This window comes from Podarcis muralis, chromosome 15 (assembly GCF_964188315.1).
Source record: "Podarcis muralis chromosome 15, rPodMur119.hap1.1, whole genome shotgun sequence".
NCBI lineage: Eukaryota > Metazoa > Chordata > Lepidosauria > Squamata > Lacertidae > Podarcis > Podarcis muralis.
The window spans coordinates 44873336-44897118 of NC_135669.1; the positions used below are offsets into that span (position 1 = coordinate 44873336).

Below are 23783 nucleotides of genomic sequence, written 5' to 3' on the forward strand. Positions count from 1 at the left end.
GGATGGAACACAGTGCTCTAGCCAGAACAGTCAGCTCTGAACGGGTTCTGCCCAGTGATTTCGCTCAGTGATTTCGCTCTGTGATTCAGCTCAGTGATTCAGCTCAGTTCAGAGGCTGGCCGCATCTGGCTGTGCTCTGATGTCCATCCATCCCACCTTCGTCGCCAGTGTTAAGTCGTGGGTTGACATAGCAGCCGGCACAGCGATCTCTTCAAGTAGCTCTTTATTATGGTAAGCTGGAATAGAACTGACAGTGAACAGCTCAGCCGGCCTGTATTTATAGGCAGCCGGCTGTCACATTGTAACCACAACAGCCCAGAGTTCCCGCCTAAAATAACTGCCGCGGACCTGAGTGAAAACTATCTACAGACCTGAGTGAAAACTATATACAGTATCCCCCTGTTGGCCCAGGGTGAAACTACACTACATAACACCTGCAATGCAGGAAGTGCAGATAAAGAATGCATGACAGGTGGAGGCACGGCTTTGGCATGGCTTGCGTCTCTGTGCTTAAATTTTTGAGTGGGCTCCCGTTCCTTTGGCTAAGACGGGGGCCAGGAGGGACCCCCCACCAAAAGAAAAGTTCCAGAGGATTTTGAATGTAGAGACAGTGGAGCGGACTCCCTCAGGAGGTGGTGGTTTTTCAGCCTCCTCGGAGGGCAGGCAATTCTCTCATGTTGGGAGGGATGCTGAAGTCGCACCCACTGCAAGGACAGGGGCGGAAATGGCTTTCCATTGTCGCAGAACAGCCACTCACGCAGAGGAGCGGTGGGAGGTGCTCCTTCTGGAATGAAATCCCTTTGTGCGATGGGCAGTTTGGGGAGGAGAATCCGTCTCTTCCTGGAAGGTGTGGAATGCCCAGTTCCTTGAGTCGTGGGGAGTCCCCTCTCTTGGCAATCTGGTGTCTTTATGCCAGCGTCTCCCTCGGTAGAACCATTAAATGCATTAAGGAATCACGGAATCATAGAATTGTAGAGACTGAAGGGACCCCAAGGGTGCAGCCCCCTGCAGCACAGGAATCGCAGCCAGCAATTCATTCTTCATTATTATGCTTTTCTGCTCTGTGTTTCGACCTGCAAAGGGGCCGGAGTCAGCGTCTGTGCGGATGTGCTTTTTGCAGCGGTGGCTGGGTAGCCAGAGCTACTTTCCTGCTCTGCTTGGCTCTCCCTGCACCCCTCATCATCATCATCATCATAATTATTATTATTATTTATTATTTGTACCCCGCCCATCTGGCTGGGTTTCCCCAGCCACTCTGGGCGGCTTCCACAGAGACCAAAAATACACTAAAATGTCACACATTAAAAACTTCCCTGAACAGGGCTGCCTTAAGATGTCTTCTGAATGTCAGATAGTTGTTTGACATCTGATGGGAGGACGTTCAACAGGACGGGTGCCACTACCGAGAAGGCCCTCTGCCTGGTTCCCTGTAGCTTTGCTTCTCGCAGTGAGGGAACCGCCAGAAGGCCCTCGGCGCTGGACCTCAGCATCCGGGCAGAACGATGGGGGTGGAGACGCTCCTTCTACATGGGCTAGAAACCTGATGGAGGTTGTTGTCTTTTTCATTTTGCTGGGACTGGGCAGCAGGGAAGTCACACTTTCCCACTTCTTTCATCCAGCGTTTGAGCATGTTGCGATTGTGGCGGTGTGGGATCTCCCCGCCTTGGGCTGGTGGGGTTTGCTGCTGAGTAAGAAAGTTTATCTTAATGGGGTGAGACCTGAAATCTGTTGGATGGAGGATCAGCGTGCTTCTCTCCCTGGTGCCCGCCCCCCAAAAACACGCCCTGTCATTTTCTCTGCCCTCTCCCTCCAGTTCCCATCGACTCCACGCAGGGAGTGAAGATGCTCTACGTCTTTGTGGACATCAAGATTGACACAGCACACTTTGTGGAGACCCTGCGCTTCAACTTCCCTGCAGGGGCTGCGCTGGCCCTCGTCAGCACCGTCCAGTTCGTCTCGGCGCTGCAGGTAAGAATAGGGAAATAAATCACAATATTGTGTGCGCTGGGAGTCTTGCCTGCATATCCTTCTTCGGACAGCTTATTGTTAAACTGTGGAACTCTCCTCTGCAGGAGCCACTGGTGGCTTTAAAGGTGGGCTCCTCTTTATTCATGGAGGAGAGTGAGGATGTCCGTGGCTTCTAGCCACCAGGGCTAGGCTGTGTCAGCGCTGTGGGAGGGTGGATGTCCCCGAACACCAGATACAGTGGTACCTCGGGTTACATATGCTTCAGGTTACATACGCTTCAGGTTACAGACTCCGCTAACCCAGAAATCGTGCTTCAGGTTAAGAACTTTGCTTCAGGATGAGAACAGAAATGGTGCTCCGGCGGCACGGCAGCAGCGGGAGGCCGCATTAGCTAAAGTGGTGTTTCAGGTTAAGAACAGTTGCAGGTTAAGAACGGACCTCCGGAATGAATTAAGTACTTAACCTGAGGTACCACTGTACTGGGAATTACAAGGGCAAGAGGGTTGCTGCTGCGCCCAGGCCCTGTTTGGGGGCTTCCCATTGGGGAAAGGAAGACGGACTAGATCATGGGTAGGCAAACTAAGGCCCGGGGGCTGGATCCGGCCCAATCGCCTTCTAAATCTGGCCCGCGGATGGTCCGGGAATCAGCGTGTTTTTACATGGGTAGAATGTGTCCTTTTATTTAAAATGCATCTCTGGGTTATTTGCGGGGCATAGGAATTCACTCATTCCCCCCCCCCCCAAAATATATAGTCCTCCTCCCCACAAGGTCTGAGGGACAGTGGACCGGCCCCCTGCTGAAAAAGTTTGCTGATCCCTGGACTAGATTGTAGAATCATAGAATGGTACCCAAAAGTCATCTATCCCAACCCGCTGCAATGCAGGAATCTTTGCTAAAGCATCCCTGACAGATGGCCATCCAATCTCTGCTTAAAAACCTCCAAGGAAGGAGAGGCCACCATCTCCCGAGGGAGACCGTCTCACTCTCGAGCACAAAGTTCTTCCTGATGTTGAGTCGGAATCTCCTTTCTTGTGATTTGAATCCATTGGTTCAGGTCCTCCCTCACAGAGCGGCAGGAAGCAGCCTTCCTCCATCTCCCTTCCGATATTTGAAGATGGCTCCGTGTCTCACCTGCCTTGCATGGTGCTGGAATTTCAGGGTACAGGGGGCCCCCTATGCTTTGTGGAGACCCTGAAGAGCCACACCAGGGAAGCCTTTTCCCCAGTGTTACGGAAAAAACAAGTGTGAGGCTGCTCAGTCCCCCAGCTGGTCGGGCAGAGCCCGCGGGTCCCTGCGGAATAAAGGAAGGAGTCCAGCCAAATGGAGCCAATAGCTGTAGAACAAAGTTTATTGCGTGATAGGTTCAAAGAGCAAATTTTGAACCCCAAGGATGGGGTGACAAAGACTTTTAAAACTTTCCCACCATATCCCAGAATACAGTTCGTACAGCATCACTGACATGTCACAAAAGGGGAGGGGTAGACAGGGGTTACACTAGTTTAACCTTGGCAAACATGTCCAGACAAGTCCTTGGTAGCATTAGCAGACATGTCAGGGCAAGACTCAGGTATAAGATTAGCATAGGCAAACACCTCTGAAGTCCCACCACCCAAAGTACAATAGAACTTGCATGTCTGGACCCCTTGGCAAGTCTGGTGATGGGATTCGGCTTTCCTTGGCCAACAATCAGCTCAGCAATTGTCACCTCTGGGCACTTCCTGGGGTAGGAGGTGTGTATACATGTCCTCTCTTGGGGAAGTGGAAGGGAAAAGGGTCGTTTTTCCCAAGGGCAAAATAGTGTTGAAATGGAGGGAACTGGCAAAGGAGTTGATTTTATATGATTGTTAAAGCTTGGTAACTTCCCTGAACTGTCAAGTCGAAAGGGTAAAGGTAAAGGGACCCCTAACCATTAGGTCCAGTCGTGACCGACTGTAGGGTTGCGGCGCTCATCTCGCTTTATTGGCCGAGGGAGCCAGCATACAGCTTCCGGGTCATGTGGCCAGCAGGACTAAGCCACTTCTGGCGAACCAGAGCAGCGCATGGAAATACCATTTAGCTTCCCGCTGGAGCGGTACCTATTTATCTACTTGCACTTTGACGTGCTTTCAAACTGCTAGGTTGGCAGGAGCAGGGACCGAGCAACGGGAGCTCAGTCTGTCGCGGGGATTCGAACCGCCGACCTTCTGATCGGCAAGCCCTAGGCTCTGTGGTTTAACCCACAGCGCCACCCGCGTCCCTAGTCGAAAGGATACATTTATGCATAATATTTGTAACATTGAACAACTTTAAAGATGTGGGGGCCCCCCTTGTAATTTCCGTAACACCCCCCTTGGAGGTTTTTAACCAGAAGCTGGACGGCCACCTCCCAGGGATGCTTCAGCTGCGATTCCTTCCTTGCAGGGGGCTGGACTGGATGACCATGGGGGGTCCCATCCAACTACATTCATATGATTCTGCTCCCTGCTTTCTCCGAAACCCGTTTTTTAACTGGCTGGATCGGCGAGCTCTCTAACATCCCGGGATGACTGTCTGAGCTCCTGTCTGCCGCTTTTCTCACCACATCCCCGTTTGTCACCCAAGACAGCCCCAGCGAGCATCACAAAGCGGGTGGCAGGCGGGGAGGGGTCCCAGCAGGGCTTGCAGAGCGCCTGGGTGGGCAGAGATGGATGGGCGCCGGGCGCCTGAGCCGTCTGAACACGGCAGCATTGGAGCGTTAAGGAGGCGGACGCAACGCCTGCCCTTTTAATTGATGCCTTGCCGAGCCCCACGTGGCCCGGCCCGGTTCCCAGGGGTGACGTTTTGGGTTTTATTTGGGGGGGGGTGGAGTCCTCCTCGTCACACAACGTGACAGTCGTGTACCCAGCTCCCATCCATCGTGGTGCTGAGCCTCCAGAGCACCTCTCTTTCTCGGTCAGGATGATGGCCGTGGACCCAGCTTTGGGGAACTGGAGCTCTCAAAAGTAATTTTAGGATTTTTCACGTCTTTGGGGTGTGTGTGTGTGTGTGTGTTCCCGGTCAAGTCCCTTTTCTTTTGATTTTTATAACGTATATAAAAGGAGAGAACGGTTAGGGCAACGGACAAAATTGGAATGATGGGAATCAAAGCCATGAAACAGGCAGGGAGAATGTGTACAGTTGCAGGTGGATTAAAATGAGGAAGTCCAAGTGAAGAATGCCAGCATTTATCTGAGGATCCAGTTTGGTTCCAGATTTGGCAGCCTTGGATTGAGGGTCGCCTTGAAAAGGATCATTCTGTTGCATTTGTAAGAACGGAAGGACAAGCCATATTAAAGGTGCCGAGAAGCTCTAGTCCTCGTCAGAATCCATTATTTCCTCCATTATTGCTCTGTTCCAAAACTGGTGGTACCAAGCTCCCAGTGTCAGATTTTGGGCTGTTTCCTGTTGAGTCACAAGCAACTATTTGAGCTGCCAAGATAATAATTTGAGGTCTCTTCCTTTGACAATATCTCTGCATTGATAGGTGGTTTGGTGTGTTGATTTTATATTGCGAAACTCCTTAAGTTGGGGTGTAGATGTACTGACACTGGTGAGAACAACCGTTATTAATCTCAGCCCCTGTGTTTCTGCGTCCTCCTCCCTCCCGCCCCCTTGACAGGCCGCCCGGCAGGCGCTCCAAGCCGACTACTCCATCTGCACCCCGCAGTGCAAACCTCTCTCGCCCGGGGAGCTGCTGGGGTGCACAGCTCCCCGCCTGGCCCAGGCCACGGATGCCATCATGTGAGTAGGACCCCTCGCGTGGGCATTGCTTGGGATCGGGGCTCTTGGCTAGATAGATGTGATGGGACACATTGGACATGGGTGCCTTTGGGGCTGAAGTAAAATCACTGGAGGGTTGCAGCTGTGGCTCTAGAGGCCGATGCAGGAGAGACATGTTTCGTTGCATCTGGGCCAGAGGAAGATGCATGTATCTATGGTTTGGCAAGATCAATGGTATTACGGACCACGTTTTACAGACTGCAATAATGCTCAGCCAAAAGTCACACACAAATGCAAAAAGTCAGCCTTGAGCTGTGTCTCCGTTATGCAGGTGAGCCTAGCCGTATCTGGGTCCTCAAAGGGTCCTATTCCTCTGTCCCTTTTCCGGTCAGTCATACCTTGGAAGTCGAACGGAATCCATTCCGAAAGTCCGTTCAACTTCCAAAACATTTGGAAACCGGATTCTGATTGCGGATTCTGATTGGATTCAGGAAGCCCCTGCACCCAATCGGAACCCCCATCGGACGTTCGGCTTCCAAAAATAGTTTGCAAACCGGAACAGTCACTTCCGAGTTTGCGGCGTTCAGGAGCCAAAACGTTCGAGAACTAAGCTGTTCAAAAACCAAGGTATGACTGTGTAGGCAAGTGCGTTTCGCACGGGTTCTTTTCCTTTTGTGACTCAGACGTTACGGGCTATTTTCTGGGCAATGGTCGAGTTCCACGCAGTTTTCGTGCCGTAATTCAAGAGATGAGTCTTGTGGGTTCTACCTTTTTGTGCTATGGAGAATCTCGCAGGACCCAGAAATCATGTGGGATAGTTCATCTGGGGGAATTGATCTGGGTTAACCTCCCGCAGCATCCCTAATGGGATCGGGGGCTCAGGTTTCCTGCCCTGACTCAACTCCGAGCTGAAGGGACAAAGGAGAAGGGGCCCTCTGAGCAGATGCAGAGTGCCTCGCCCTTGACCTTTGGGTTGGGAGCTTCAGGAATGCTGCTTCACAAAGCTTGGCTGGTGGCGGCAATGTCCTATGGGTGGGGGCCGGGGAAGGTCCCAGGGGCCAGGTATCAGTGGGGTGGAGGGGGGCATATTTGCAAGCCCCATGCCCATAGACTGTGGTGCCTCTCGGCCTGCAGAACCCCACAGAACCCCCGTGTGACGTCTGGAAATCTTGACGGACGTTTTTGAGAAGTTCTGGCTGCTTCTGCCATCCACCTTTTGGTCCTGGATTGACTCCTGTCTGTGGAAGGCCTGGCTGGGACTTTGCCCCCCAAATGTGGGGCAAGAGAGAGAGAGAGTGCGGGGGGGGGGGGGGAGAGAACATGGCACTTTGGGGGAAGACAGACGACTCTGGGCCTGATGCGGCAACCCCATTAATTTTCTTTAAGGACAGCGAATTAGCCGGCCCCTGCCTCCCGCACACCTAATTATGAGAGGTAATGGAAATGCTTAATGCGCTGTGAACGGCGCAGCAGGGAGACAGAGGGAAATAAATAACGCCCCCCCCACTCTGGGAGGAGAGGGGGTGGACAGGGAGGGGAGGGGGCTTTTCTGGCCAGCCCCCCAACCAAAATGATGGAGGGTTTTTTGCCGCCACTGTGGCCAACCTCCCCCAGTTTCCCCTCCTCCCGGGGGAGCTGGATAGGTTTGGGATAGTCCTGTTCACAAGCACAGCCAGGTTGGGGCCGCCTTCCTAGGAGTTCAGAGACGTACAGAATTGTGGGGTTGGAAGGGACCCCGCAAGGTCCTCTAGTCCAGCCCCCTGAAAGCTGAACTCTGCTGCTCCCGATGGGGACCAGCGACTAGATTGCCTTGTGAGTCAGGGCAGGCAGCAGCAGGAAGAGGAGATGCGGAGGCAGAGGAGGCAGCCCGCTGTACCTCTGTGTGATGCACAGTTCTGTCCTGGTGGCTGCCTTCCACCAACAGATGGAGGGTTGCCTCTAAGTATCGGGCGCCATTCTGCTGCTTGCTCTTGAGGCTGGCGCCACAGGGCGGGCCTGTCCTCCAGGGAGGTTCCCCGTTGTGTCTCTGCCCTGGCCAAGCGCAGAGCAGCATCCGAGGGGCATCTTTGGGGAGGAGAGGTGCTTCGGGGTCTTATAAGACGCCCTGAGACTCTGGGGGGCAAAAGGGGGTCTCTGTTTGACATCTGTTGGGTGAGGCTGGGAATGACCCCTCCCCAAATCTCTGGAGAGAGGCTGCCAGACCAGACGCAGCGGTCTGGATCCATCCAGCGACGCTCCTGAGCGTCCCTCCAAATTTAATTAAATTTGGCAGCAAGGAAGGCGCACGTCAACTATTAGGTGCCGTTGCGGAGTCTCCGGCGTTGATGGATGGCGCTCGCCGGAGCGGGACCTCGTACCGCCAACGGCCACTCGGAGGGTTACGTCTCGGGATTTAGAGAGTGATGAGTAGCTCTGGCTCCTTCTGGACCCCACAGCGTGCCAAAGCCTCTGTTTCTTCTGGTCGGAGGGCTCGCCTTTTGCCCCCCAGGGGCCACATTCCCTGGTGAGCAGCTTCCTGGGGGCCGCATGCTTTTGTCGGGTGGGGCAACGGAGGTGACTCTTGGCTGTGGACTACAACTCCCATCAGGCGCTGCCAGCATAGATTGCCTTGCTCTGTGTCTGATGGGAAGCACCCCCTATCCTGGCAGTGGCTGATGGGAGTTGTAGTCCCATCAGGAGGGCGCCCTGTTGGTGATGCCTGCAGGGGGTCCATTTTTGCAAAGGGTCAGTCGTGCAGAGTTTAACCTTCATGGCGACCTCTCGGGACGGTTTATCGGCCGACAGGGTGGACGTTCTTTAACTCCATCCCCGGGTCGGATGGGAGAAGGATTTTTCTGTCTCCTGTTACATTTGTAAAATGTATTTTATGTATTATTTGGTTTTTATCTCGCCTCGTCAAATCAAGGTTCACCCCTTTCCTCGTTTTATCCTCTCGACGACCCTGTGAGGTAGACCAGGCTGAGAGACAGACACAGGCCCTGCAGTCAGCCACCGAAATGTTGCTTTTGAGCCCAGGGGTGGCTAATCTGTGAGCTCCCAGCTCCCTTCTTTTCTCACCAGCGGCCCCACAGGCTAGGGGGCCATTCGGAGCAGGGGCCTTCAGCAATATCTGGAGAGTGACAGGTCAGCCACCCTCAGGCAGCTTGCTGTGCCACACTGCAGTTTCCCAAGAGAAGAGCAGCACCCAGTAGCCATGAGTTCCGCAGATCCATCCCATCCCTTTCGCAGACCTTCCACCTGCTTTTGACTCCTCACCCTCCGAGGCTTTGGAGGGCTTCTCCCTCGTTCCGCAAATGGGGCTTCGGAGGGGCGACAGACCCTCCTCGCCTCGGCCCCCTCCCCTGCCCTGGGTGCTGCTTCCGTGACTGGCTCAGGCTCAGTAATTATTTTGCCCGTCTCTTGGGCGGACGCTTTCAAAGAAAGCAGGCAAATTAGCTTTGATCCTCCGAAATGTCATTCCACAATTAAAGGCAAAAATCTAGTCAGGTTTTCTGTCCGGATTCATTTTCCGACCCCTCACTCCATTAGGGCAGCCGAACGAAAGAGTTTGAGATGTAATTGCTGACTCGGAATCTGATTACAACGGGAAGCGGAGACGTCTCCCTCGCTAAGGACCCGTCCTGGCTCTCCCAGGGGCGCTCTTGCTGGGGACGGGGGTGCTGGGTGCGAGTCCTGGGGAGGAAACAGGGTGGAGAATCTGGCACAGGGAGGACTATCCAGCTCAGTGCCGTCTGCACGGACTGGCAGCATAGGCTCTCCAGGCTTTCGGAGCGGGTTCTCTGCCAGGCCTACCTGGAGATGCCAGCGGGGGTCAAACCGGGAACCTTCTGCCTGCTAAGCTGTGTCCCTTTTCTTAAAGAAAAGAACCCAAGCATCTAGTCCTCATGGTCCCAAATAAAGGTGTGATTTAAGCAGGGACAAAAGAAGCTGCCATAATTGCGCACAGCCAGCTCCATGTAGCTCAGCCGCACCTGCTCTGACTGGCAGCATTCGCTGGCCCCTGGCGGAGAAGGATGCTGGGCTGGATTGGACCCGTTTTGGCTCTTCTGGTGTTGTTCTTATGGAACCTCCAGGTGCAGAGGCAGTCTACCTCAATTCCAAGGTGCTATGGGGCATTGGGCCCCTGTGAGAACAGGACACGGGACCAGATGGGCCCCCTTTGGCCTCATCTCTCAGAACTCCACCTCCCACCGTCCCTAACCATTGGTCCTCCTGGCTGCGGGGAGTTGAAATCCACCACCATCTTGGAGGTGGGGTCCGTGTGTGTTTTCGACAGGCTGCCCCTCCTTGTTTTATATAAAAAGTCAAAGGTCCATTCTGGAGAGTAAACGGGTCTTGCTTCATTGGCGTGAAATGGTACCTCCATGTTCAGAAGCAGTCTACCCACCTGCGTCCCCCGTTGCCTTTGGAAAGAACGTTTTGCTGGCAAAACAAACAGGGCGCAGTAACAAAGAGCCAGATTGTGTTTACGTGTTTATACTAAAAAAAAAGAAAGATATGTTTTTGCACAACGAAAACATCAAGGTGTAATAGCAAACGGAAAAGCACGATCCATTTTTAAAAATGAAAATGCAGCGTTAGCAGGAGCAGCGAGAGAGTCTGGAGGAAAGCAGCCTGAGCGGCACGGAGGGGGGCCTCTGGAGAAAGCCGGATTGGTGCAAGCCAGGTTCCTTTTGGAAGATTCGAGACAGATAAGAGAAAGTCCTTTTTTTTGCACAGCGCAGTTCAACTGTGGAACTCCCTGCCACAGGAGGCTGTGAGGACCACCCCCTTGGATGGCTTTGGAAGAGGATTGGATGGAGGCAGAAAGAGCTCTGGAGGGCTCCCTGCCAGGATGGCTCTGCTCAGAAATGCTTCTGGATCCCTGTTACTGGAAACCACACAAGGGAACAGGGCTCTTGGGTTCAAATCCTGCCTGGGAGTTTTGCATTGGGGCATCTGGGTGGCCGTGTGAGAACAGGATGCCGGACTAGATGGGCCACTGTCCTTACTTTCCTTCAGAACAAATGGTGGACCCTCTTCGGGGCCTGAGACAGTGGGTACCCAGAGGGGCTTGTTTTCAGACCCCCCTCCCTTCTTGGGGGTCTGGGGTAGAAGGCGGCCTGGTGGCCCTTCTTGCCATTGGCTCTGTGGAGCTCTGGGAACCCCCCCCCCCTTTGACTGGCTGCCACCAAGTCAGACCATTGGGCCACCTAAGCAGAGAGTGCAGCATTCTAGTCCTCATGATTCTAAACAAAGGGTTTGCTTCAGCAGGCAGCTCCCTCAGGCACAGGCTGGCAGCAACTCTCCAGGGATTTAGGCAGGGTCTTCCCAGCCCTACCTGGAGATGCCCTTGGCAGATGCCCAGGACTCTTCTCCTTACCTTTCCTTTCCGTTTCCAGCTACCTGGGAGACGGCCGTTTCCACCTGGAGTCCATCATGATCGCCAACCCAGGGATTCCTGCCTACAGGTATTGGAGGGGGGGCAGGGGCTGGGGGTCCAGGGAGTGGCTGGGGAGGGAGGTGTGGCCTGCAGATAGGAGGTGTGGCTAGGGAGGAGGCGTGGCCTGGAGATAGGAGGTGTGGCTTGGGGAGGCGTGGCTTGGGAGGAGCCGTGGCTTGGAGATAGGTGTGGCTAGGGAGGAGGCGTGGCCTGGAGATAGGAGGTGTGGCTTGGGGGAGGCGTGGCTTGGGAGGAGACGTGGCTTGGAGATAGGTTAGACTAGGGAGGAGGCGTGGCTTGGAGATAGGAGGTGTGGCTTGGGGGAGGCGTGGCTTGGGAGGAGCCGTGGCTTGGAGATAGGTGTGGCTAGGGAGGAGGCGTGGCCTGGAGATAGGAGGTGTGGCTTGGGGGAGGCGTGGCTTGGGAGGAGCCGTGGCTTGGAGATAGGTGTGGCTAGGGAGGAGGCGTGGCCTGGAGATAGGAGGTGTGGCTTGGGAGGAGCCGTGGCTTGGAGATAGGTGTGACTAGGGAGGAGGCGTGGCCTGGAGATAGGAGGTGTGGCTTGGGGGAGGCGTGGCTTGGGAGGAGCCGTGGCTTGGAGATAGGTGTGACTAGGGAGGAGGCGTGGCTTGGGAGGAGGCGTGGCTTGGAGATAGGAGGTGTGGCTTGGAGATTGGTGTGGCATGGGAGGAGGCGTGGCCTACAGAGGGTGTGGCAAAGGAGGGAGGTGTGACTTGGATATAGAAGGCATGCCTAGGGAGGAGGCGTGGCCTGGAAAAAGCATCTTGGGGGCCAAAAAGGCCTTGAAGGCCATATTCATCCACAGCCATGTGGTTCTCCACTTCTGTAAAAGTGCCTTCCTTGCTATGGAAACTTTAATTTGCAGGGGGCTTTAGGAGCAGACGTTGGGCTGGCCTGATTAGGAGGTGGTCAGCGCAGAGGACCACGTTCTCAGCCTCCACCAGCCTGGAGCCCCTGGCTCTACAACTCCCATCAGCCCCCGCCAGGCACGTCATAGACCAAAACCCCCAGTCCTGTGCGCCCCACCCTTCACCCTCTTCAACCCTGGGCCCCCCAACACCTGCTGGCTGCTCCCACCCCAGCCCCTCGCCATCCGCTCTCCTTAGGACCCCAGCGCAGCCCCTCCGTGCGGGCTGATTTCCCGCTAAATGGGCGGAACAATCTTGTTAAAGGCCAGCCTGGGAATTCAAGGTTGGGCTGAGCAGGAAGGACGGCAAACAGTGATTACCAGAAGGCAAACAGGAAGGCAAACGTCCACCTTCTGCTGGGGAAGAGGGAGTTTGCGTGTGGGGAGGGAACCTTCCTTCTGCTAAGAACAGAAAAGGAGCCGACTGAATCAGGCCAGTGGCCCACCTGGGATAGCAACTGGATGCCCCAAAGGGCAGTGGCGTAGCGTGGGGGGTGCAGAGGGGGCCGGCCGCACCGGGTGCAACATCTGGGGGGGCGCGCTCGCCGCCTCCGGAGTCGCCGAAGAGCCTCGGGCGCAGGCTGTAGCAGAGCCCCATGTCTCGCGGAACCGACGAGCTGGCAGCGGCTCTCAGCGCTCGCCGCGGTCCCCGCGCGTCAGGGCTGCGGAGGGCGCGCCAGGCAGCCCCTCCTCACAGCCCCGCCGCCGCTGCTGCAGCTGCTGGGCCATGTTGCATTTTCCTCGCCTCTCTGCCCTCCTCCTCCGGGCAAGCGGCGTCGTTTGGGCGGCAGCGCCAGCGGCAACTCGCCTCAGATCACCTGACATGGACCCACCGCCGCCGCCGTGGCTACCTTACCGTAAATACCCCAGCCCAGGCAGCAGCAAGAAGAAGCTGGCAGCGGCGGCAGGTTAGGGGTTAGGGGGTGCAAATTACTTGCCTTGCCCCGGGTGCTGACAACCCACGCTACGCCGCTGCCAAAGGGAAACCCGCAAGCAGGATTCGAACACAAGAGCAACTCTCCCCCTCCTGTGGTTTCCAGAAACTGGTCTCCAGAAGAGGGCAGAGCAGAGCGATCCTGGCTAGTAGCCCTCCTTCTCCCTGAATTTGTCCAAGCCTCTTTTTAAGCAATCCAGGTTGGTGGCCATCACGTACCTCCAGTGGAAGGGAGTTCCACAGTTTAACAAAGTTCTTCCTTATACCTGACCAACACTCAGCTTGGCTCCCTGTTTCCTTTCTGGCCGCGACGGCTGTGCTCCTGCCTCCTCTGCTGGAGGCGGCAAGGCCGGTTGCTGCGACTTCTGGCTAGTAGCCATGGGCCACCCTCTCCTCCCACGCAAGAGCCTAAAGGATCGGGCCCGTGGCTCATCCCGTCCTTCCTCCTGCCCTTGCAGCTAGCCATCCTGGCCAGTAGCCATGGCCAACCCTCTCCCTGCCCCCCCCCCCAGCAGGAAAGGCCTGATTTCCGCAGGCGGCCACGCTCCGCTGCGCTCTCTCTCCCCATCGCCGCTTCCCTGGAAAACGGGTGATTTGTTACCCGGCTTGGCAGAGGGAATTTTAATCAAGCTGCGCCTGGGCTGGGCCGCCTCTCTGCCCCATAAAGCTGCCGTCCCCCCCTGCCTGCCGCTAACAAACGACCTGCTCAGGAATTCAGATTTGGGCGGTGGGCAGGCCGGGTCCCAGCCGAGCGGCGGATATTTCATCGGTTCTGAGCAGGGCTCATCATCGCCTCGTTTTATGGCCCCTCTCTGCCTCCAGAAGAAGGGCGGTCGGGGGGGGGCGTAATGGGAGACCCACATTTCTGGAGGTGCTTGTCAAAATGTTTAGATTTCGGATGGGAGAGGGGTAAACTTTAGAGGGTGCTCTGCTGGGTGGCGGAAAACCGGGGGGGGGGGGCGTGCTCCCCCCAACACCCACACAAAATCCCCCACCAGGTGCAGCCCCGTCCCTTTAGTACAATTGCCTCCCATTCCAAAGATGTGATAAAAGCTAGAGGGAGGTGCTGCGGTTGTTGTTATTATTATTATTATTAATATTAATATACCACCTTTGTTTTCCAAGAACCTCATGGTTCTCCTCCTCCCATTTCAACCTCACTACAACCTCACTATTGTTGTTAGCCACTCTGAGCCCGGCTTCGGCTAGGGAGGGCGGGATATAAATAAATTTATTATTATTATTATTATTATTATTATTATTATTATTACTACAACCCTGCAAGGGAGGCTAGGTTAAGAGATGGTGACTGGCCCAAGGTCACCCTGTGCGCTTCATGGCCAAGTGGAGATTTCAACCCTGTTCTCCCAGGTCCTTGTCCAGCGCACTAACCATGGTGCCGCGCTGCCTCTTTGAGCATGTACAGAGCCCAAAGGACGTCAGAAGAGCCCTGCAGTGTTGGGCCAAAGGGAACTCAGCAGAGACCCAGCGTCCTCTTCTCACGGTGGCCGACAGGAAGCTCCCAAGCAGGACCTGAGCGCAGCACCAGCCATTCTCCAGCTGTTTGTCCCAGACAAAAGGCGGCTTCCTGTTGAAGCAGCCCCTTTAATCATGAGGACTAGCGTCTTGGCTCTTTTGTTTTTTGAAGGGAAAGGGCCCTGGGCTCAGTGGCAGAGCTTTGCCCGCAGAAAAGCCCCAGGTTCAGTCCCCAGGGGCATCTTCCGATGGGAGAAACCTCCTGTCTGACATCTTGGAGAGCTGCTGCTGCTGCTGCCAGTCCGTGTGGGCAGCCCTGAGCCAGCCAGACCCCAAGGCCTGACTCTGCATCAGGCACCTTCAGGTGTGCATAGAGGACGCCACGTTCTGCGCTTGGCCCCTGTGGGAAGCGCATGGGGGGATGCCGTGGGTGGGAGCTGCTGCCTGCCTGAGTTCAGGGCCTGCGGCTTTCCTTTCTCCTGAGGTGGGCGTCCCTCCCTACCAGCCTCTGACCCCTCCCCTGCCCCCCTCTCTGCAGGTATGACCCCTACAGCAAGGTCTTCTCGCAGGAGCACTACGGCCACGAGCGCATGCAGAGGACGCGGAAGGAAGCCATCCGGGAGGCGTCTCGTGCCGGAAAGTGGGGCCTCATCCTGGGGACGTTGGGGCGCCAGGGGTCCCCGGCCATCCTGGAAGTGAGTTGCTCCCTGCCTTGTCCCTCCTCTGGCGGTGGAGGGGGGGATTCCAGCCCGGGGGGGGGGGTAATGGGCCGGGCCAGGAGCAAACATGGGCGGAGCAATGCGTCTGGATTTCTCCCTTGGGTGCAGCAGGCTGGTTCCTGCATTCGCTGCTTCTCCCCTCTCCGCCCAGGGAAATAGAGTTCGAGGACCTGAGTTCGAGGATACGGCGCAGCCAGGCAGAGCCACCCAGGGAGGCTGCAAAACTTCCAACATGTTGTGGTTCTCTTGTATGGTTTTATCTTTTTATAAACCACTTTGACGTGGGTTTTATTTTTATTTTACTTTTGTATGATAGAGCAGTATGCCAATACTTTTAGGAATAAAATGAGCTGTGGAACTCCCTGCTGACTGGGGTGCGTCCTGCGCCTTCATTGTCCAGCTTTTGGAGAATGTCAAAGGTGCCCTTCTTTGCTCTGGCTTTTGACACACAAGGTGTATATTTTTAGGGCCCACCTGTTTTCTGCCATTGTAAGTTGTTTTAAAAGGGACGCGGGTGGCACTGTGGGTTAAACCACTGAGCCTAGGACTTGCCGATCTGAAGGTTGGCGGTTCGAATCCCCGCAACAGGGTGAGCTCCCGTTGCTCGGTCCCTGCTCCTGCCAACCTAGCAGTTCGAAAGCACGTCAACGTGCAAGTAGGTAAATAGGTACCACTCTGGCGGGAAGGTAAACGCCGTTTCCGTGCGCTGCTCTGATTTGCCAGAAGCGGCTTAGTCCTGCTGGCCACATGACCTTGAAGCTGGACACTGGCGCCAGTAAAGCAAGATGGGCGCCGTAACCCCAGAGTCGGCTGCGACTGGACCTCATGGTCAGGGGTCCTTTTACCTTTTTAAGTTGTTCTAAAGTGTTGTTTCAGGGTTGTTGTTAATGCTGTCACCTGCCCTGGGATCTTAGGGTGGAGGGCAAGGAATAAATCAACAGAACCATAGAACCATCGTTTGTGAAGGAGCCCTCCAGCGACAGAGATCAAGTCCTGTCCTCCCCCAGCCTCCATTCCCCCCTGGCCAGCTCCTGTCCTCGTACAGAGTTCTTATTACATTCTTAGCTGGGATGGGGGCAGAGGGCAGGTGTTAGAGGCTGCGATGCTTCTGAATGCCATGGTAAAGGCAGGAGGCTGGACTAGACAGACAGGTCCAACTGGAGGCCTGCTGTGATAGCAGAACCTCCACACCCAGGGGCAGTCTACCTCTGTGTACCAAGCAATGGGGACCAAACAGTGGAGAGTTGCTCAAGTGCTCAGGTCCCTTTGGAGTGCCTGGTTGGCCACGGTCAGGGCGCTGGACTCAGGGGGCCCTTTCAGGAGGGCCGTTAACCGGATCCTTCAGCTAAAATAAGCCACTTCGCGACGATGGTAAATAAGTGGTGTATATAAAATACACTCTTACCTCGGCTCCCGAACTCCTTGGGAGCCTAATGTTCCGACTCCCAAACAATCGAAAACTGGAAGTGACTGTTCCGGTTTGCGAACTATTTTTGGAACCCGAACGTTTGACACAGGTTCCGCTGCTTCCGATTGGCTGCAGGAGCTCCAATCAGAAGCCGCGCTTTGGAACTCAAACGTTTCAGATGCCAAGCGGACTTCCGAAACGGATTCTGTTTGACTTCCAAGGTACGACTGTAAAGGAAAAGCATGCTGGAATAGGTTTTTCTGCAGACAAAGAGAGAAGGAGCCTGGCAGACCTTCCTTGCAGGGGAGACATGTTTGGTGCCACCACCATTAAGGCTCCGTCTTGGGTCTCAACCTCTCTTCTCTCCGTGCCCCCCCCCCTGTCTGCAGCACTTGGAGTCCACCCTCCAGTCCTTGGGGCGCCCCTACATCCGCCTCCTGCTCTCGGAGATTTTCCCTGGCAAACTGCAGCTGTTCCCCGATGTTGAGGCGTGAGTATCGATGGGAGCCGTGGGTCAGAAGACACCCCCCCTTCCTCTCCCCTCTTTGGCGTTCTTGGTTCTGCTCCCCCTCTTCATTTAATCCCCATAACAACCCTGTGAGGGTGAGAGAGGCAGCAACTGGCCCCCAAGGACACCCGGTGAGCTTGATGGCTAAGTGGAAGGATTCGCACCCTGGTCTCTCCCAGGTCTTGTCTGACACTCTGACCCCTGCACCACACTGGGACACCTGAGGCCTCCTCTTCCCCCGTTTCATTGTTTGTTGGGGAATTTCAGCCGCCCTGCCCAGAACAGTGGTGGCAGGACCCTGTCATTGGGCAAGCTGCTTTTCTGTTTTTAAAAGCAAAGCCAAGGTTCTAGTCCACCAGGCAAGCAAAGATTTGTTCGCTTATATATTTCATTTAAAAAATCCAAATCTTGCTTGACTGTAAAATAAACCCCCAAAAACCTCAGAAAGGAATAAAACAATGAAATTTTCAGTTAAAAAACAAACAAACAGGCACTTGCCTTTTCTGAAATACCGTATTTTTTCCACCATAACACTCACTTTTTTCCTCCTAAAAAGTAAGGGGAAATGCCTGTGCGTGTTATGGAGGGAATGCCTACGGGTGGCAGGCCTACGGATTTTCCTCCTCTAAAAACTACGTGTGTGTTATGGTCGGGTGCGTGTTATAGAGCGAAAAATACGGCAATTAAAAGATGTCATCTTGCCTTTCCAATAACATGAACTCCATACGCAATGGAGCAAAATGCAGAGCAAGCATTAAATAAACCATATTGGAAATCCCAGCAGCAAATGAACCCAAAGCAGGCTTGGAACAGGCAAATCTTTGCTGGGCCTTTCGTCCTCCCAGCAGCCCTGTGAGGTAGGAGAAGCTGAGAGACTCTGGCTGGCCTAAGGTCTCGCCTTCCTAGCTGGGCGGATTTGGCCCATTTGGGACCTTTTCTTCCTGGGGATTGAGCCTGGGTCCTTCTGCATGCCAAGCAGGCACCCTGCCCTCTTGCCCTACAGCCCCTCTTCCTCTTCCTTCCTGCAGGTGGGTCCAGGTGGCTTGTCCCAGGCTCTCCATCGACTGGGGGGAGGCCTTCGGAAGACCTCTCCTCACGCCCTACGAGGTGAGCCAACGATAGCATCCACCTTCCTCCAATCCGAGGTGGCTGGACTCCTGCCTCCCATCATTCCCTGGGCCTTGAACCCGCAGCCCAAACCACAACAGCATTCAGTATGTTTCCGAGCACAATTCAAAGTGTTGGCACTGACCTTTAAAGCCCTAAACGGCTTCAGTCCAGTAGATCTGAAGGAGCGTCTCCATCCCCATCGTTCTGCTTGGACACTGAGATCCAGCTCCGAGGGCCTTCTGGTGGTTCCCTCACTGCGAGAAGCCAAGTTACAGGGAACCAGGCAGAGGGCCTTCTCGGTGGTGGCACCTGCACTGTGGAACGCCCTCCCACCAGATACAACTACCAGACTTTTAGAAGACATCTGAAGGCAGCTCTGTTTAGGGAAGCTTTTAATGCTTAACAGACTACTGTATTTTAATACTTTGTTGGAAGCTGCCCAGAGTGGCTGGGGAAACCCAGCCAGATGGGCGGGGTATAAGTAATAGATTATTATTATTATTATTATTATTATTATTATTAAGCCCCTCCAGTCAGGGAAGGGTCTGGAGCCACCAGGATCTTGACACCCCCCCCCCCCCGCCCTTGCCCTCTTTTCAGGCCGCCGTGGCTCTGCAACAGGTCCAGTGGCAAGAGACGTACCCCATGGATTTCTACGCCAGCCAGTCGCTGGGGCCTTGGACGGTGAACCACAGCAGCAGCCGCCAGCCGCAGAGGGGAAGCCGGGAGGAGGAGGTGAGGGGCAGGGCAGCCCTTGGGGGGCTTTGCATACAGACAGGGAGTGGGGCAGGGGTTCTTCCTGGGCACAGGAGCCCTTGCACTCTGGCACTTCTGTTTCATAGAAGGGTGGAGTTGGAAGGGACCTCAAAGGGTCCTCTAGTCCAGCCCCCTGCAATGCAGGAAGTGGGGCTTTTGAAGGCCTCCCGGTTCTCATCATTTGATCTGACTGGGGATCTGTATTCTGCTTTTCCAGCAGCAAATGTTGAGCGCGAAGCAACAGCATTAGTTTTTTTTTTTTAAAAAGGCATTGCGATCTCTATAATATCAAACACAGCAGCATATAAATAAATAAAGCAAACAGCAACGGACTCATCAAAACAATTGATGCAATTCAGTCAATTCATAGTAATTCACAGTAATAACCAGCGGCAAAGTGCTTTCGTGCGCGTTTTGAAACTGCAATCCCTGGTGGGGAAGCGTGTCTGCTCGGAGGGCCGCATTCCCTTGCAGAGTTTCCTGAGGGCCGCACGCCAGTGGTGGGTGGGGCAAGAAGCAAAAGGGGGGGGCAGCAAATAGCCCTCTTTATCCTTGGACAGGAGCCCTCAGCCTCTCTTCCCGCAGGCTAGGCAGCAGACATGGGGCACCTTTGCAGCTAGACCACTGGAGGAGGGTGCAGCCGGGGGGGACTTTGGGGGCCAGAGAGAGAGGTGTGGGGGCCACGTAAGGTTCCCCACCCCTTACAAGAGCAGGAGGTCAGCATTATTCACTTTATCTCCCAAATTTCAGGGGGGAGCAGGGGGCTGAACGGAGACCCAAAGAGATCATAGCATTTGAAGTGGGACTTCCTGGTTCACAGCTCAGGGTTGGATCCCCCCCAATTTCTGTATTGTAGTTCAATCTCCAAGCACTGTCAGCTCTGGCTGGCAGCCGCTCTCCGCGCTCTTGAGGGGAAGGCTCGGTCAGTGGCAAAGAGCACCTGCTTTGAGTGCAGAAGGTCCCAGGTTCAGTCCCCACTTGTGGCATCTCCAGGGAGGGCTGAAAGAAACACTCCCTGCCTGAAACCCTGCAGAGATGCTGCCAGTCAGTGTAGGCAACACTGGGCTAGATGGACCATGGCAGTCAGTAGCCATCTCACCGGTAGCCCTGCCCTTTATGTTTGTCTATCAAGATCCCTCTCTTTCCCTTGGGGTGACGCCTGTGGCTTAATAACTGGGACACACAGGCCTCAGGTCCCTTGTCCTGCTTGCTGGGTTGAAGCTGCAGAAGGAAGCCCCATTTCTGCGGTTCCTTTCCCAGGTTCTCGCACTCGGCTCTCTGTGCTTCACTTGCAGGGTGGCATCTCCCCCTAGCGGCCAGTCAGGGTGGGGGGGCCTCTCGCTTTGGGTGAACTGTTTTCCATATAGTGGGAGTTGCATTAGTGCAGCGAAGGCGCAGCCAGAGAGCGGACCCAGGAGTCCTAGATCCTCACGGTTCTTGGATCAGTTTTTTCTGTTCTACCTTCCCTGCTAACACCAGACCTGGCTTCCACCATGACCGCTTCATGTGCAATGGGCAATCTAAGCAGAGGTTTGATGGCCCCCCGTCAGGAGTTCTTTGGCTGTGATCCCTGCATTGCAGGGGGGTTATTTTGTATATTATTAGATTTATAAGATCTCAGGGCGGCTCAGAAGGGGTGGACTAGATGAGATTGGGATCACATCCAAGTCTACTATGCTTTGATTCTGTGAATCTATTTAATAGCTATCAACCTCATTCCTGATGTTGCTCAGGAAGTCTAAGAACACCCCATCCCACAAAATCAGTGGCTAAATTGGGAGAGACCCGGCCCCCCTTCTTGGATCAAAATGCGTTGAATTGCATTTGTATGCCACCTTTTCCTCCCAAGGAAGTCGTGGTGATGTGTAAACAGTTCTGCCCTCCTTGTATACTCCCCACCACAACCCTGTGAGGCTTGGCTGAGAGGCAGTGACCAGCCCCCAAAGTCACCCAGTGAGTGTCATGGTCGAGGGAAGGGATTTGGGACCCTGGGGTCTCCCAGGTCTTAGTCTGATGGCGTCCGATGGTATCCAAACACAGGCGAAAGGCTGATCCTTAGTCTTGGGAAGCACCATGCAAAATTTGGTTATGATGATCTTAATAAAATAATAATAATAATAAAATTTTATTTATATCCCACTCTCCCCAGCCAAAGCCGGGCTCAGAGCAGCTAACAACAGTAAAAATAACACAGTTTACATAAAAAATAATCGATTAATTGAAATACATTCTAAGATCCATTCATTCTAAAATCAATTCTATGGGCTAGAGTTCTGTGAGGATTACCAAAGGAGGGGGGTCAGACTGTGCCCTGGCCAAAGGCCTGGTGGAACAGCTCTGTCTCGCAGGCCTTGCAGAAAGATGTCAAGTCCCACAGGGCCCTAGTCTCTTGGGAGAGAGCGTTCCATCTTGAATGGAGTATCCAGATACATACCAGAAAAATAGCTTTCCAAAATGTATGCTGGATCTAGCAGTACGGTGGTACCTCGGTTTACAAACTTAATCTGTTCCACAAGTCCGTTCTTAAACCAAAGTCGTTCTTAAACCGAGGTGCGCTTTTCCTAATGAGGCCTCCTGCCGTCGGTGCCCTTCCACCGTTCAGATTCCGTTCGTAGACCGAGGTAAAGTTTGCTAACCGGAACACTACCGGTTTTGCAGAGTTCTTATACCGAATAGTTGGTAAACAGGGCTGTTCTTAAACCGAGGTACCACTGTACTTAATAGTCAGTAAAAGGGACCTTCCTGAGTTCCTATTGAAATCAACCCTGAGGACTGGAACCTTGCATTTCTTTCTAGAGTGACTCTGTACTCTCTGACAAGGCAGCTTCCCGTGTTCCTGTTTAGATCCGCCCTCAGCTCAAAACCATGAGGGCTGGGACCTTGCCACGGCCCCTTCAGCTTCTCAGGTGTTGCCCAATTCTTGCAGGTGATCCCGGCCAAGGCCACGCTCCAGCCCGAGAAGAAAGCCTGTGGGCGCTGCGACTGCCGAGAGGAGGAGGAGAAGGAGAAGAAGGAAGAGGTGCTGCTGCCCAGCCCTCAGCCTTGAGGCTCCGCGCCAGACCTGGGGGGTTCAGGCGGGTCCTGGGACCACACTGAGCTGTCGGGCACAGAACCGGCTTGGCAGCACCCCTGAGCAACAGCAGGGCTGGCACTCTGGGGCACAAACACCAGCCAAGCCCAGAGGATGCGCCTCCAAGGGGGCAAGCGGCCGTTGCTGCCCTGCAGTGTGGGGGCCAAAGTCTAGCCCAGTGGCTCCCCAAATGTGTGGGACTAACTCTTGGGGGGCGGTGGGATCACCTAGGGGTGATAAGAGGAAGGGGGGGCAGGGGGCGCTGGAGGAAGCCCCTCCGAGCTCATGCGCCGCTGTTTTGCGATTGACCAGACTAGAAGCTCGAGTGAAACTTTTTCCTCGCTTCGTTTTTAAAGGTTTACTGCTCTTACCACTTTCAAAGCTGTTTTCCTTTGGGGACGTTTCTTTGCATTTACAATTCTGCGTCGTCCCAAGATGGCCAATTATTGGTAATAGCTATCGATTTTCTTATAAACTGGTTACCGTACGTCTGTAGTAGGTGAAGGTTTGTGCCTGTTTGGCGAGTACAAACCATATGCTATAAATTTCCTTCTCCCTTATGTTTTCCACCATTGGAATGCGTAAAAGAGTTTTCAAGCGTTTCTCCTTGAAGACAACACTTTATGCTTGGTAATAATTAAAAATGTTTCCAAATATACATATATTTCTATTTTTCATGCAATATTCTTTGAAGCACATGATTAGAGGGGAGCATATATTTATTTTTGCCTATGTTTATTTTTTTGAAATAAATGTACAATGAATCATTGCCGTTTTCATTTTGTTATCTTCTGTAGTGGGTCATGCAAACTGCTATTGTTTATGGGATAGGGCGGGACGCGGGTAGCGCTGTGGGTTAAAGCCTCAGCGCCTAGGACTTGTCGATCAAAAGGTCGGCGGTTCGAATCCCCGCGGCGGGGTGCGCTCCCGTTGCTCGGTCCCAGCGCCTGCCAACCTAGCAGTTCGAAAGCACCCCCGGGTGCAAGTAGATAAATAGGGACCACTTACTAGCGGGAAGGTAAACGGCGCTTCCGTGTGCTGCGCTGGCTCGCCAGATGCAGCTTGTCACGCTGGCCACGTGACCCGGAAGTGTCTGCGGACAGCGCTGGCCCCGGCCTCTTGAGTGAGATGGGCGCACAACCCTAGAGTCTGTCAAGACTGGCCCGTACGGGCAGGGGTACCTTTACCTTTTATGGGATAGGGCAGGGGGCACTGGGGTGAGTTTATGGAACCAAGGTGCCAGGGGCCCCCAAACATTTGAGAAACCCTGGTTTATCCCCAAACTTCCAGCTCTGGAGCCCTTGCACTACGAAATGGAGGGAGTGTTTCATCTATCTCTGCTTACTGTCAATCCATGTTTATGACAATATATTTTATTCTCTTCCCTTTTGCACTGCTTTAAATGTGTATTCCATCCTTGACCTTCCTTTATAATGTTTTATTTTGACGTCTTTTAAGATAATATTGCTGTTTCCCATTAATTATGTTGTTTTAAATGTATGTTCTATATAGAATTTTCTTCTGTCAAGTTCTATTTTGGAATGTTCTGTATGGTATTTTAATGCAGGTTGAGAACTTTTTCTTACAAATATGAAGCGGTATAGAAATGAAATCAGTCATAAAAATAATCCAGGAACATGTCTTGGGAGAAACTGCTGGGGTGGGATGCTTGTGTTGCAGGATTTTATGTATAGGGTGGGGGGGGGGTGCCCCTCCAGCAGATATCCTGCACATGCAGCCCACTACCAAAATCAGCACAATCACTT

At 54.0% G+C, this 23783-nt stretch overlaps 1 protein-coding gene across 6 annotated transcripts in view; it reads left to right on the forward strand.

Moving 5' to 3' along the window:
* Positions 1 to 23783, forward strand: part of DPH1 (diphthamide biosynthesis 1) — a 47695-nt gene that overhangs the window by 18954 nt on the left and 4958 nt on the right. For 3 of the 6 annotated variants that reach the window (XM_028707932.2, XM_028707936.2, XM_028707935.2), the window contains 8 exons: positions 1814 to 1968; positions 5586 to 5707; positions 11068 to 11136; positions 14985 to 15141; positions 16963 to 17063; positions 18110 to 18188; positions 18792 to 18926; positions 21874 to 23653. In XM_028707932.2, the coding sequence (XP_028563765.2) occupies positions 1814 to 1968; positions 5586 to 5707; positions 11068 to 11136; positions 14985 to 15141; positions 16963 to 17063; positions 18110 to 18188; positions 18792 to 18926; positions 21874 to 21993 (938 nt within the window). In that variant the 3' untranslated portion in view covers positions 21994 to 23653. Of the gene's footprint in view, positions 1 to 1813; positions 1969 to 5585; positions 5708 to 11067; positions 11137 to 14984; positions 15142 to 16962; positions 17064 to 18109; positions 18189 to 18791; positions 18927 to 21873; positions 23654 to 23783 lie in introns of those variants that run through there. The other 3 variants (XR_013390927.1, XM_077919862.1, XM_077919863.1) reach the window with 3 other exon arrangements.